Source organism: Scyliorhinus canicula, chromosome 5 (assembly GCF_902713615.1).
Source record: "Scyliorhinus canicula chromosome 5, sScyCan1.1, whole genome shotgun sequence".
Taxonomy (NCBI): domain Eukaryota; kingdom Metazoa; phylum Chordata; class Chondrichthyes; order Carcharhiniformes; family Scyliorhinidae; genus Scyliorhinus; species Scyliorhinus canicula.
In genome coordinates, this window is record NC_052150.1 from 18,302,260 (window position 1) to 18,314,805 (window position 12,546).

General features: G+C 47.6%; 1 protein-coding gene across 6 annotated transcripts in view; it reads right to left on the reverse strand.

Annotated features, from left to right (window-relative positions):
* fyco1a (FYVE and coiled-coil domain autophagy adaptor 1a) overlaps nt 1–12,546 on the reverse strand; it is a 261,315-nt gene that overhangs the window by 12,345 nt on the left and 236,424 nt on the right. For all 6 annotated transcript variants that reach the window (XR_005460614.1, XM_038796694.1, XM_038796689.1 and 3 more), the window contains one exon: nt 1,442–1,551. Coding sequence is in view for 5 of the 6 variants with exons in the window: in XM_038796694.1 (XP_038652622.1) it covers nt 1,442–1,551 (110 nt within the window). In the remaining variant the exon portion in view is untranslated. The remainder of the gene's footprint in view (nt 1–1,441; nt 1,552–12,546) is intronic.

Consider the following 12,546-nt stretch of genomic DNA (forward strand, 5'->3'; position numbering starts at 1 on the left):
TTGTGTTCAGTTTTGGTCTCCTTACTTGAGAAAGGACGTACTGGCGCTGGAGGGTGTGCAGAGGAGATTCACGAGGTTAATCCCAGAGCTGAAGGGGTTGGATCACGAGGAGAGGTTGAGTAGACTGGGACTGTACTCATTGGAATTTAGAAGGATGAGGAGGGATCTTATCGAAACATTTAAAATTATGAAGGGAATCGATAGGATAGATGTGGGCAGGTTGTTTCCACTGGCGGGTGAAAGCAGAACTAGGGGGCATAGCCTCAAAATAAGGGGAAGCAGATTTAGGACTGAGTTTAGGAGGAACTTCTTCACCCAAAGGGTTGTGAATCTGTGGAATTCCTTGCCCAGTGAAGCAGTTGAGGCTCCTTCATTAAATGTTTTTAAGGTAAAGATAAATAGTTTCTTGAACAAAAAAGGGATTAAGGGTTATGGTGTTCGGGCCGGAAAGTGGAGCTGAGTCCACAAACGATCAGCCATGATCTCATTGAATGGCAGAGCAGGCTCGAGGGGCCAGATGGCCTACTCCTGCTCCTAGTTCTTATATTCTTATGAATCCACCTCTGCCCCCGTAATTGGGAAACCTGTGGTGAGGGTTCGCTGTCGGCTGAGGAATAAATATCAGTCAGACAGCGGGGAGTGCACCCCTTTGAAATAGTGCCAATGGGATTGTTTACATTTATCTGAGAGGGCAGACTGGATCTCAGTTTAACGTCTCATGAGAAAAGACAACACCTCAGTAATGCAGCGTTAGCCTAGATTCTGTACTCAAGTCTCTGGAGTAGGACTTGAATGTGCAACTTTCTGACTCTGAAGTGAGATGCTGTACGACATTTTGGATGGGACCAGCAGTAAAAGACTTATAGATTTTTGTGAGAAATGTGGCCGTTCTAAAGCCTTTATGGTGTCTTGCTTCTTCTTATGCTTTAGTTTTGTCAGTAACACAGACTGTCATCTGTATTCCAACATTTATAAATGTGGTCAACTTTAGCTAAACTACTCGGGGCCCATTGGCATGGTAGTCACGCTGGTTGAAGTAAGTCTACACATTTCTGTTGGCCTTGCTAAAGCTCCAACCTCTCCTTGGACAACTACTGCGCAGATGGAGATCAAAAACGAAAGACGGCTCATCCAATTTCAAAATATCAGGAATAAACAACAACGTCCATTCCACCATTTCCTCACAATTCGGGTGCATTCAAGAAATTCCATCAGTCCCATTCAATTTTGGGATTGAGGTGATACACGTGGATTTTCTTGGTCCACCTTTCTTCTTTTTTTAGCTCTGCTATGCTACAATTACTTTAGTTTTGCACTCAGATGAAGAATGTCTATATCTGGCAATGGTACCAAGTTGTGCTCTGCAAATGCAAAAGTCAAGTTAAGGCATTTCATTAACAAAAACAACACACCAAATTTATGCCCAAGTCATGTGGCTTACCTTGAAAAAGAGTTATCAAAAATCAGCAAATACAGCCCTGGATTCCTAACCTTCAGTTGTCCTTGTATCGTTTCCTTGTGGGCATTGCAGCGAGTTAAGGGAATTAAAACCTGTGTATGAACAAAAGGCTTTGTGAAACATTACGATCCAAAGTGAATAATGGCTCAGAAAATAAAGCATGCCACTCTGAAGATTCATGCGTGTAAGAGCATTGGCAGATTAGGGTAAGATGCAGGGGAGACCTGTCACAAGCACAGGGCTAGTGAGATCCTGCTCACCCCGCTTTTCATTCACGGACACACAAGCATACACACAACCACAAACCACCATACGTTATATGCAAACTCTGCTTGAAGGTACTCTTAGAATTAGTACTGCAACACATGCCACTATTCTGTTACTATTGGCCTGGAAGAGTAGCCTGCCAAAATTGCAAGTGGTTCCCAGCACACCAATACCTTACATTTCTCTCAGCATTATTCACAAGACAGCACAGCCATCCGAAGTCCAAATAAGTGAGCATGAGGAATGGGTAGTGGGTGAGATACACTCCAGTGACATATGTATATGGATGGATTTGTTTATTGTAACATGTACCAAGGTAGAATGAAAAGTATTTTTCTGCGAGCAGCTCAACAGATCATTAAGTACATGAAAATAAAAGGAAATTAAAGAAAATACTTAATAGGGCAACACAAGATACACAATGTAACTACATAACACTGGCATCGGGTGAAGCATAGAGGATGTAGTGTTAATCAGGTCAGTCCATAAGAGGGTCGTTTAGATACTTTTGTATCTCCTGCCCGATGGAAGAAGTTGGAAGAGTAAGTAAGTCGGGTGGGAGGGGTCTTTGATTATGCTTCCCGCTTTCCCCAGGCAGCGGGAGATGTTGATGGAGTCAATGGATGGGAAGCAGGTTCATATGATGGTCTGGGCTGTATTAACGACTCTCTCAAGTTTCTTGCGGTCTTGGACCGATCAGTTGCCATGTCAGGCTGTGATGCAGCCAGATAGGATGCTTTCTATGGTGCATCTGTAAAAGTTGGTAAGAGTTAATGTGGACATGCCAAATTCCTGAGCAAGTATAGGCGCTGTTGTGCTTTCTTGGCGATAACGTCGACGTGGGTAGACCAGAACAGATTTTTGGAGATCTGTACCCCTAAGAATTTGAAACTGCTAACCATCTCCACCTCGGCCCTGTTGAAGCTGACAGGGATATGCACAGTACTTTCGCTTTCTGAAGTCAATGACCAGCTCTTTAGTTTTGCTGGCATTGAGGGACAGATTGTTGTCGTTGCACCATTCCACTAGGTTCTCTATCTCCCTCCTGTATTCTGACTCGTCGTTATTTGAGATCCGGCCCACTATGGTCGTATATCAGCAAACTTGTAGATGGAGTTGGAACCAAATTTTGCCACGCAGTCGTGTGTGTACAGGGAGTAGAGTAGGGGGCTAAGTACGCAGCCTTGTGGGGCCCCGGTATTGAGGACTGTTGTGGAGGAGGTATTGTTGTTTATTCTTACTGACTGTGGTCTGTTGGTCAGAAAGTCAAGGATCCAGTTGAAGAGTGAGGAGCCAAATCCCAGGTTTTGGAGCTTTGATATAAGCTTAGCTGGGATTATGGTGTTGAAGGCGGAGCTGTAGTCAATAAATAGGAGTGTGATGTAGGAGTCCTTGTTTTCGAGATGCTCTAGGGATGAGTGTAGGGCCAGGGAAATGGCGTCTGATGTGGACCGGTTGCGACGGTATGTGAATTGCAGTGGATCAAGGTGTTCCGGGAGTATGGAGGTGATGCACTTCATGACCAACCTCTCGAAGCACTTCATTACGACTGAAGTCAGGGCCACCAGACGGTAGTCATTGAGGCACGTTGCCTGGTTCTTCTTTGGCACCGGTATGATGGTGGTCTTCTTGAAGCAGGTGGGGACCTCGGAGCGGAGTAGGGACAGGTTAAAGATGTCCACGAACACATAAGCCAGCTGGTCCGCGCAGGCTCTGAGTGCACGGCCAAGGATCCCGTCCGGACCCGTCGCTTTCCGAGGGTTCACTTTCAGGAAAGCTGATCTAACTTCGGAAGCTGTGATGGTATGGGTGTGTTATGGGTGTGTTATGGGCTGCTGGGGCACTCAACTGCGGATCGTTGGTTTCCTGCTCGAACCGAGCATAAAATGTATTGAGTTCATCGGGGAGGGGTGCGCTGCCATTGGAGATCCTGCTTGGCTTTGCTTTGTAGCCCGTTATGTTGTTTAGGCCTTGCCACAACCGCCGAGAGCCTGTAACGCTAGTCTGTGACTTTAGGACAAACGAGTCCTGGTGCCACAGAAGCTAGGACTGTTCAATTTAGCTACTATGAATAACCTTAATTAATAGGTCAGAAATTCTAGTGTCAGCAACTTTAATGTGTTGTTAAGAAATAAAAGATTTAGCTTTAGCGTTATCCTATATTGATACTTGTATATCAACTATTTTACCATAGTTGTCCCTTGATGTGAGGTTGACCTGTACTCGGGGTTTGTGAGTTTCTGCCTTGGATATTCATGTGACTGTGACAAGTCAATTCTCCACCCAGACATCTTTGGGTACATGGAGCAGGACGTTCTACGAAGCGGTGAGATCCAGAGTGCGGGACTTGCTTGCTTTTCTTCCCTTCTCTACCACCACTCTGCCTCATCATTAAGACGGTGGTACTGGGAACAGGCTGACAAGACGCATAAGCCATAAACATTCACTGCCAACTGAGGCCCTGGCTGGAATTGATATTGGCCATCTGCAAGAGGATTCAAGTCAACACATAAACTCATTGCTATATGGACTTTGTGATTATCCACTCACGTTTACACAAAAGAACAAGCCCATGCTATAACTGTGTAACTAACTTCCAGACACAGGTGATCAACTTTATAGCAGGACAAGCGACAATCAATGAGGCCATCAGGTTCCATAATGGGCTAATAGCTGGTCAGACAAGAATGTTTCAGAGGACAATGGATTTTGATTGAACCACCCTGGCTGAACAGGTGTAACCTGTTTATCCCCATGATCAAGCTTAAGTCTGGGTGGGATAACGGAACGCAGGCCAGGTATAGATCTGAACATTGGAACATATAATCAGCAATAACCTGGGAGTCCCCCAGGAACAACCATTGCAAGAAGAAGGGACCCTGGGTTCCGAGCACAGAGAAGATATCCACATTGAGTGATCGTAGCCTGGCCAGCCTCCTTCACTAAGTACGGGTAATACCTAGGGCTCAGCTGTGAGTCTGAGTCATACTTTGTGAGTGAGAGAATTGTGAATAAAATTGGGTTAAACCGAGAACCTGTTTCATCCTTTATTCGTCTCATAAGTAAAGTCACCTGGGTAAGCCTTTTTGCTGATAAACTGGTCGAAGTATCTGATGATTTACAGACAAGACATAGAATCTCAAAGCATAATGCAGATTGATGGATAAGCTGCCATTTTAAATAACTGGTAGCAGTTAAAGAGGGCAGTGTGAGATAGTCTGTGTGTATTCTAACAAGTTAGAGGGAGGGCAGTGTGAGATAGTCTGTGTGCATTATAACAAGTTAGAGGGAGGGCAGTGTGAGATAGTCTGTGTGCATTATAACAAGTTACAGGGAGGGCAGTGTGAGATAGTCTGTGTGCATTATAACAAGTTAGAGGGAGGGCAGTGTGAGATAGTCTGTGTGCATTATAACAAGTTAGAGGGAGGGCAGTGTGAGATAGTCTGTGTGCATTATAACAAGTTAGAGGGAGGGCAGTGTGAGATAGTCTGTGTGCATTATAACAAGTTAGAGGGAGGGCAGTGTGAGATAGTCTGTGTGCATTATAACAAGTTAGAGGGAGGGCAGTGTGAGATAGTCTGTGTGCGTTATAACATAGAACATACAGTGCAGAAGGAGGCCATTCGGCCCATCGAGTCTGCACCGACGCAATTAAGCCCTCACTTCAGCTCTATCCCCGTAACCCAATAACTCCTCCTAACCTTTTTGGACACTAAGGGCAATTTAGTATGGCCAATCCACCTAACCTGCACATCTTTGGACTGTGGGAGGAAACCAGAGCACCCGGAGGAAACCCACGCAGACACGGGGAGAACGTGCAGACTCCACACAGACAGTGACCCAGCAGGGAATCTAACAAGTTAGAGGGATGGCAGTCTGAGGTAGTCTATGTGTGTTACAAAAAGATAGATGGAGGGCAGTGTGGGGTAGACTGTGAGCATATTGTCAGGAAAACAGGGAATATTTGATGCAATGTTCCCAAAATTGCAGTCTTGGATCAGGCGAGAAAAGCTGTGTGAAACTCACTGGCTTCACAGGCCATGATCTTGCGGCCCCGTTAGCCATGGGCGCAAATACTGTGGTGGCCACTAAATCTGGCGGGCGGCCAAAAACGGGATTTGCGTCAGCAAAATCTCATTTTAAGATCTACCTTGCCGCAACCCTACTGGTGGCACAATCAGCGTCATGTCCAGCCCACAACCCAGAAGGGGATCCCCATATTGGATGGAGAGTTACCTCCCTGCCAGAGCCCTCTTGATCTGCCTCTTCATGTGTGCTCTTGGCACTGCCAAGGGACACTGTCAGGGTGCCAGGAGGAATTGTCCAGCCTCGTCCCTCAACCCCAGGGCCTGGCATGGTCATCAGGACTAGCCCAGTGCGTCACTGGCGAGGGGCATGCCGAACGTGGCTGCGAGATCACGGCCTATAATATTTTTATTTTGGTAACAGCGCTGTCATGTTTCCCATATACTGGAAAACAGGCTGGCTGGGGGTGATTGGTGTAACCTAACCCTAAATAAGGGACAGCAAGGGTGAGAACCTAATTTGAATGAATCGAAATGCATTTTAATCTAATTAAACTGGTGAGTTTAAAGTCGAATCTTTGGACTTCATTGAATCTTCCCACCGGCACAATGTCACGCGGGCACAAATTATTACTGGTTTTTAAAAACAGGAATCAGGTGCTGTGAGAGGGCAGAAGGAGGTGAGCTCCCCTCTCCACCTTGTGCCCAGGGTATACAATGGGACAGTTCATGCAGCGGGTGGACAAGCATTTAAATTTCATAGAGTTGCTGTCCAGGAGACTGAAATGTAAAGGTCTGACAGCAATGAGATCTCCGGATGATGCAGTTTGAGTAACAACGGTGCCTCTTAGTCCTGCCAATCCCTGATTCAGAGAGTAACTGCGCCCTCTAACATTCCTGATACTCATGCTCGTCAAATGAATTGGCCATCACGAGTTAACCCATAACAATATCAGCTATCCACATTCTCAAAGTCAAGGATATGGGTGAAAACCCATGTTTCTGGGATAAAAGGTTGGCTGCAGGGGATCGAGAGGGTATGTGTAAGCAGAATTGCCAGACCCCAGCACCTGCCACTGAGGATCCATTAGCCCTCAAGGTATACATAAGCATCTAGTTGACCCTCCCATGAGGGATGGGCAACCGCTGAAACAGCCTGTCAGCATCCCGATGTATATATTAAGGGAGGGGACAACCAATCAGGAGGCCGCAGTCGACTCTGAAGAGCGAGGGCATTGACCGGAGCTGGTCAAGTGATGAAGGCACCAGACATGTGAGTGAGTGCTAGCTGCTGGATAAGGTGTAGGAGTGGCTGCTTCAAGGACTGGGAGTACAAAGGGGAGGGTCTGAAGGTAATCGGCTGGGACACCAACCTGACTGTCTATCTCTCTCTCTCATCCTTCGCAGTTTTCCGCGAGATCTTGGGATGGAGCTGGCAATTCTGCTTGTGACAGTGCCGAAGGAGCTCAGATTCTAGCAGCAATGAGCGGCCTTATCCAGGGGGAAACAAGCACCAGGAATCCAGGGGGCTACAGGGTAGGCTCAAGGGCTGGACACAGCACAAGCCGAACAGGGGACCCAAAGATGAAGGATTCCGAGGGTTTACAGGACCTGTGTGTCCTTCATGGAGCTGTTGGACAAAAGGTGCAGCACGAGACTCTGCCTCAACATGGAGGTAGGACAGCACATGTGACAATCTTGCCAACTTGGCACCATGTGGAGGTGGAGGGAACTTGCTCCCTGGCAGCCCTAAACATCTATGGCATGGGATTGTTCCATGGCTCAACGGGTGACCGGTGTGGCATCTCGCAGTCATCTGTCCACAAATCCCTTTGTCCCATAGCACCTGAGGGGGATTGGAAGCAAGAGTCTCGGGTTCGCTGATTAATGCCAGAATCCTTCCAGGATATATGTTACTCTCGGTTTGACTGGGCCTAACTGTTTCTCTTACATTGAGGGTCTGTGTGAAACGTTGTGTCCAGATTGGAGACCTATCCTAGTGGGAGGAGGGTCAAAGAGAGGCGTTAAAGTTGTGAACAACAAGACATTTTAATAAGGTGACGAGTGCAATTGTGATGTTTCATTATGAACCCCAACTATCTGTGCCTAACTTCACCTGTGCCCACACTGTTCCCCTACAACTCCTTACACTTGCAAGCACTTCCACTATGTCTCGGTATATTCCATCAGAAGTGGAGACAGCCTGCTGTCTTCCACATCCTGTTCCTGAGATGGTCTTGGCGGCTGTCCTCTGGAGGACCCCAGCCTACTATTGGGTGGCACTGATGTTGCCACATCACCCTGTTCCACCCGCTGCCCTGAGATGTGCCAGTATCAGGAAGGGGTGATTCAGAATGGCTGGTCACTTTCAGGGTCTCCTGGGTGGAAGGTCCCAGGATTTACTCCAGCAATTCCTCCTTCCTCCGGATGCTCGAGGGGCCCCTGGGTTATTTCATGGGAGGAAGGGGCAGCTGGAGTAAGCTCCAGAAGTCTCAACTTCATCTGGTGCTGTCCGTCCTGGAGGCTTTCCAGTGTCTGCACCATGGTGTTGATTCCCTCAGCCATGGTCCTCAGGGACTGAGTCATGCTTCGGAGTTCTCCAGTCATGGCTCTGACGTCTTGTGCCAGACTTTCAACTGCGAACGCCACCCATGCAGTGCTGGCCTGGGTGCCACGCAATCTCGGCAACATCTCCTGCTAGCGAAGGCTGTGGGACTCCTCCTTTTGGCCTTGCAGTTGCAGGATATCGCTGCCATCTCCTCTTGGTATTCCCAGCTCTCCTTGAAGGACTCTTCCTGGGCACCTCTGACTGTCCGACCCCTGGGACGTTCCCGTCTCCACCGGATGTGCATCAAAAGCAGTGTCGTGTTTGCCAGATAGGAACCCAGAAGCCTATCTTTTAAGTTTACCCACTGAAGTGTTTGTCTCTACGATGGTGGATGGTGTGGGTGATAGCTATGATGCGCCATTTGTGTCCTCATCAGAGATCTCCTCCGAGCTGCTGTCAAATGTGGCTTGGGGGGGGGGGGGGGGGGGGGGGCCTCTGCCTCTGCCTCTGGTGGGATTCACACCGATTTTCCTGCCGAAAATGACACTGCCATTTTTCCATAAAATTCCACCCAAGATCTTCTTGGAACAGTTTGAAAAGTTTTTAAAGTGCTGTTAACTGTATAAAGCTGGGGTCGAAACGGTGGCGCAGTGGTTAGCACTGCTGCCTCACAGCGTCGAGGACCCCGGTTCAATCCCAGCCCCGGGTCACTGTCCTTGTGGAGTTTGAACATTCTCCCCGTGTCTTCGAGGGTCTCATCCCCACAACCCAAAGATGTTCAGGGTAGGTGAATTGGTCACGCTAAATTGTGCCCCTTAATTGGAAAAAAGAATTGAGTGTTTTAAATTTTTTTTTTAAACCGTGTGAAGCTATTCTTATGTTTAAGCATATTTAAAAATATATATTTATTTTCATAAATATTTACTACAATATAAAATCATCACAATTGGTTGGGGAGGTCATTTCCTGATTTCAGAACACCTCCTCACAATGTCAAATTTGTAAAAAATCGTTTTGGCAGCTGGTCAAGCCTCCCTTTGGGACTTGTGTGGCTCAGCATATATATCGTCAGCCATTCCTTAACAATATTAACAAGACCGAGAGAGGGCAGAGCGAGATGGTCTTTGTGCATAGTAACAAGATAAAGTGCAGTGTGAGATGGTCTGTGTGCATAGTAACAAGATAGAGGGAGGACAGTCTGAGATAGTTTGTGTGGCATTTTAAGGACGAAAAAGGAAAGAATAGACAAAGGGCACAATTCTCTCAAAACATTTCCCAGTATGGTCTCTGGGGGTGCGATTCCCATCAGGTGGTCCAGCGCGAATCACATTGCCATCCAACCAGACTTAGAAATTTCTTTGGAGGTTGTGGTGAACTGTGCCCTAAATGTGCGGGGCCTGAAGGCACTGGCCGCGCCGGCTCCTCAGAAGGGCACCCCGATCTTAGACGAATGCCCCGCATCCCACCCAGAAACCAATTGTCGGCATCAGGCAGCCCCCCCTCAGGTGATCGATACCCCCACTATGGGGTCACCAAGGTGCCAGCGCTGTAAGTGTGCAATGCGCTGAAATGTCCTCGACCACCCAAGGGCTACAATGATCTCCGAGTCCTCTGGTGTGGTCATCATTTTTGGTCTCCATTTGCGTGCAGGCCAGTAGAGATTCCTGGCAGCTTCACGTTGCGCTGGCAGGTGGCAGAATGGCAGGAGCCGGGAGAATCCCTCAATGGGGGAGTGAATCAGATCACACCAGCTGGGAGCGGTCCGGGAGCATTGAAAACCGTTTGCTGTCCAGAGAATCGCCCCGAAAGAAAGAAAAGTGCCGAAACAAGTTTCATGAATCAACCGTAGAACTTCAGAAAGGTATTAAATAATAGAGGAGAGATCTTGTGGAGGATCAAAGTGGGTTAACTGGGAAGGGTGTTGATCGTATCGGGAGGAAGCGGTAACCTGGAAGGGAGGGAGGTAACAGCCTGTTCCTTCCTACCCCATATTTAGGAATGCATATTTTAAAGTCTTGTCTTGTTGGTTACAGTTTATGTATCGAGCCACATGTAGACCTGGTTTTCCTGAGTGCAACTGGCATAACCTGCCTCAAGAGAACACAATTTTTGCAGGGGAGGCCTTCAAGCAGATGTTAGGGCCCTTGTGTAGCCACTGTAGCCACCTAAAATGGACACTGAACCAAACAAAATGGAGAATCGCTAAGACTGTAGGGAAAAACAGTTTAGCCAAGGCAAACAGCCTGCAAACACTCATTAGCATTTTGCAAGCAGCAAAACCAGTTTCTGGCCAGGTGGAAGATCTCCAACCAAAGGTGATCATGGCAGAACGTTCTACATACTAATGAGGCAGTCCAGATCTAGGCACACACAATGGCAACATTTGGGTTTGAATAAGATACTTGAGTGGATGTCCAGACAGAGCGGCACCAGAAGTATCCACTATAGAAACCGCCCCCACCATCGAGAAAGACCCTTACATTGGAGGAATTCAAAAGATATCGATTGGAAGCTGTCCAATCGATACCTAAAGGTAAAGCCCGCCCAGGAAGAGGGAAGGACATCGGGGACCCCTATAAATATAGACCCCCACACATGGTCCTGTCTGTTGTTTCGTGCTCCGGCTTTGACCAAGACCTCCATCGTGTATCCTGACTCCAGCCGTTGAGCACCAGCCGCCGAACCGTAAGTGCCAATACGACGCTCGCTACGCGAACCAAGCCCGCTAGACCCCCAGTGACCAGCACGCTTTCTGAAGGTTGCAGCCCAAGACCGGGACGAAGGCCTCGCTCCCTGACCTTGCCTGTTCCTGTGTAGTTAAGTATTCTGTTTGCTTAGTTTAGTCATAGCTTAGTCCCTTAGTGTGTGCATGCGTATTTATTATAATTGTATAATAAATATTGATCGTTTGGAACTTACTAATCGGTGTATCGTTTTATTACTTTGAACTTGACCTTGGAATATATGTGAGTTGTCTATACGGCAACTGGCGACTCCTGAGCTGAAAAATACATAAGACAGAGCCTAGTGGTGTTAAGCACACGGCCTTTAACACAGGCAAGTTAATACACCCCAATAAACGCGTTTTGCGCCCATAGCAAAACGTGCAACATTTAGTGGCGACATCCTGACGGGACACGGTTACAAGTGGTACCCCCACTCCGTCGAGGACCCTGAAATTTGAATTAGAAATCTGGTAAAGAAAACGGAAAGAAATCACAAATATTCAAGGTGTTCAAAGCAATAAGCGTAATTCGGAAGTGTGTTTAGTGCATGCGTACTAACAGGGTTGTAAGGAAAACCTGAAAGCATTTTTGTTGCGACAAATTTTCGGTAGTTTTGTGAACGGAACATAGCGTAAGCCTTACCCGTTTCGTGAGACATAACCTCAACACCCCCTGTTCCTAAATTTAAAAGTGAGTCAGAGAAAATGGCCATGCAGGCAATGGAACGCCTCATGAACCCAGAACGGTTTGTGGTCGCAGCGACCAGCAGCAGTAGCAGAGTAGGTCAGTGTCCCATGTGGGAGCTGGAACTCCGCAAGTATCTGCAAGGAAAGGGATGGCCCCTTTGGAAAGAGTTTTGTTTGAATGAGGAGACAGGTCCCGGAAGTATAGGACATACTTGGTGGGAGAACCTTTCTCAAATTCACAAGAAAAACATGAGTAAAGCGCGAAAGCCGATGGCGATTGTGTCCTGTTTGGCACAATTGCGAGGCACAGAGGAGGTCGTTCAGACGCTCCGGGCAGAATTAGAAGAACGGAATAGAATGAGTAAAGTGGATGTCAGGGACATCGAGAAAGAGAATATGGATCTAAGAGGGAAGTTGGCAGAGAAAGGTAGAGAGGTGGATGATGCCAAGAGGGCACATCAGTCTTGTCTAGCCCATCTCAGCAGTTCCCAGACCCAGTACGAAAGGGCCTATCAGGACGTGCAACGTGCCGTCCTGATAAGAGAAGAATCAGAGAAGCAGGTAGAGGCTTTGCAGAGGCAATGCTCTGACCTTAAAGCAGCTTTGAGAGCACTCCATGCTGCAACCACCGAACAAAGGCAAAGTACTGTAGACCACGCGAAATGCAGGAAACAGATTGCAGAGCTGCAATCGCTGCTTTCGGTGCAAAATGGGTTTCAAAGCACCTTTGGAACCCAGTTAGATGAGGAGAATGCCCCAGACTGGAAAGAGTTAAGTGAGACAGCGCAGCGTTATGTTCAGGGAACATGTGCGCCAGCAGCGCAGCAGAAGAGGC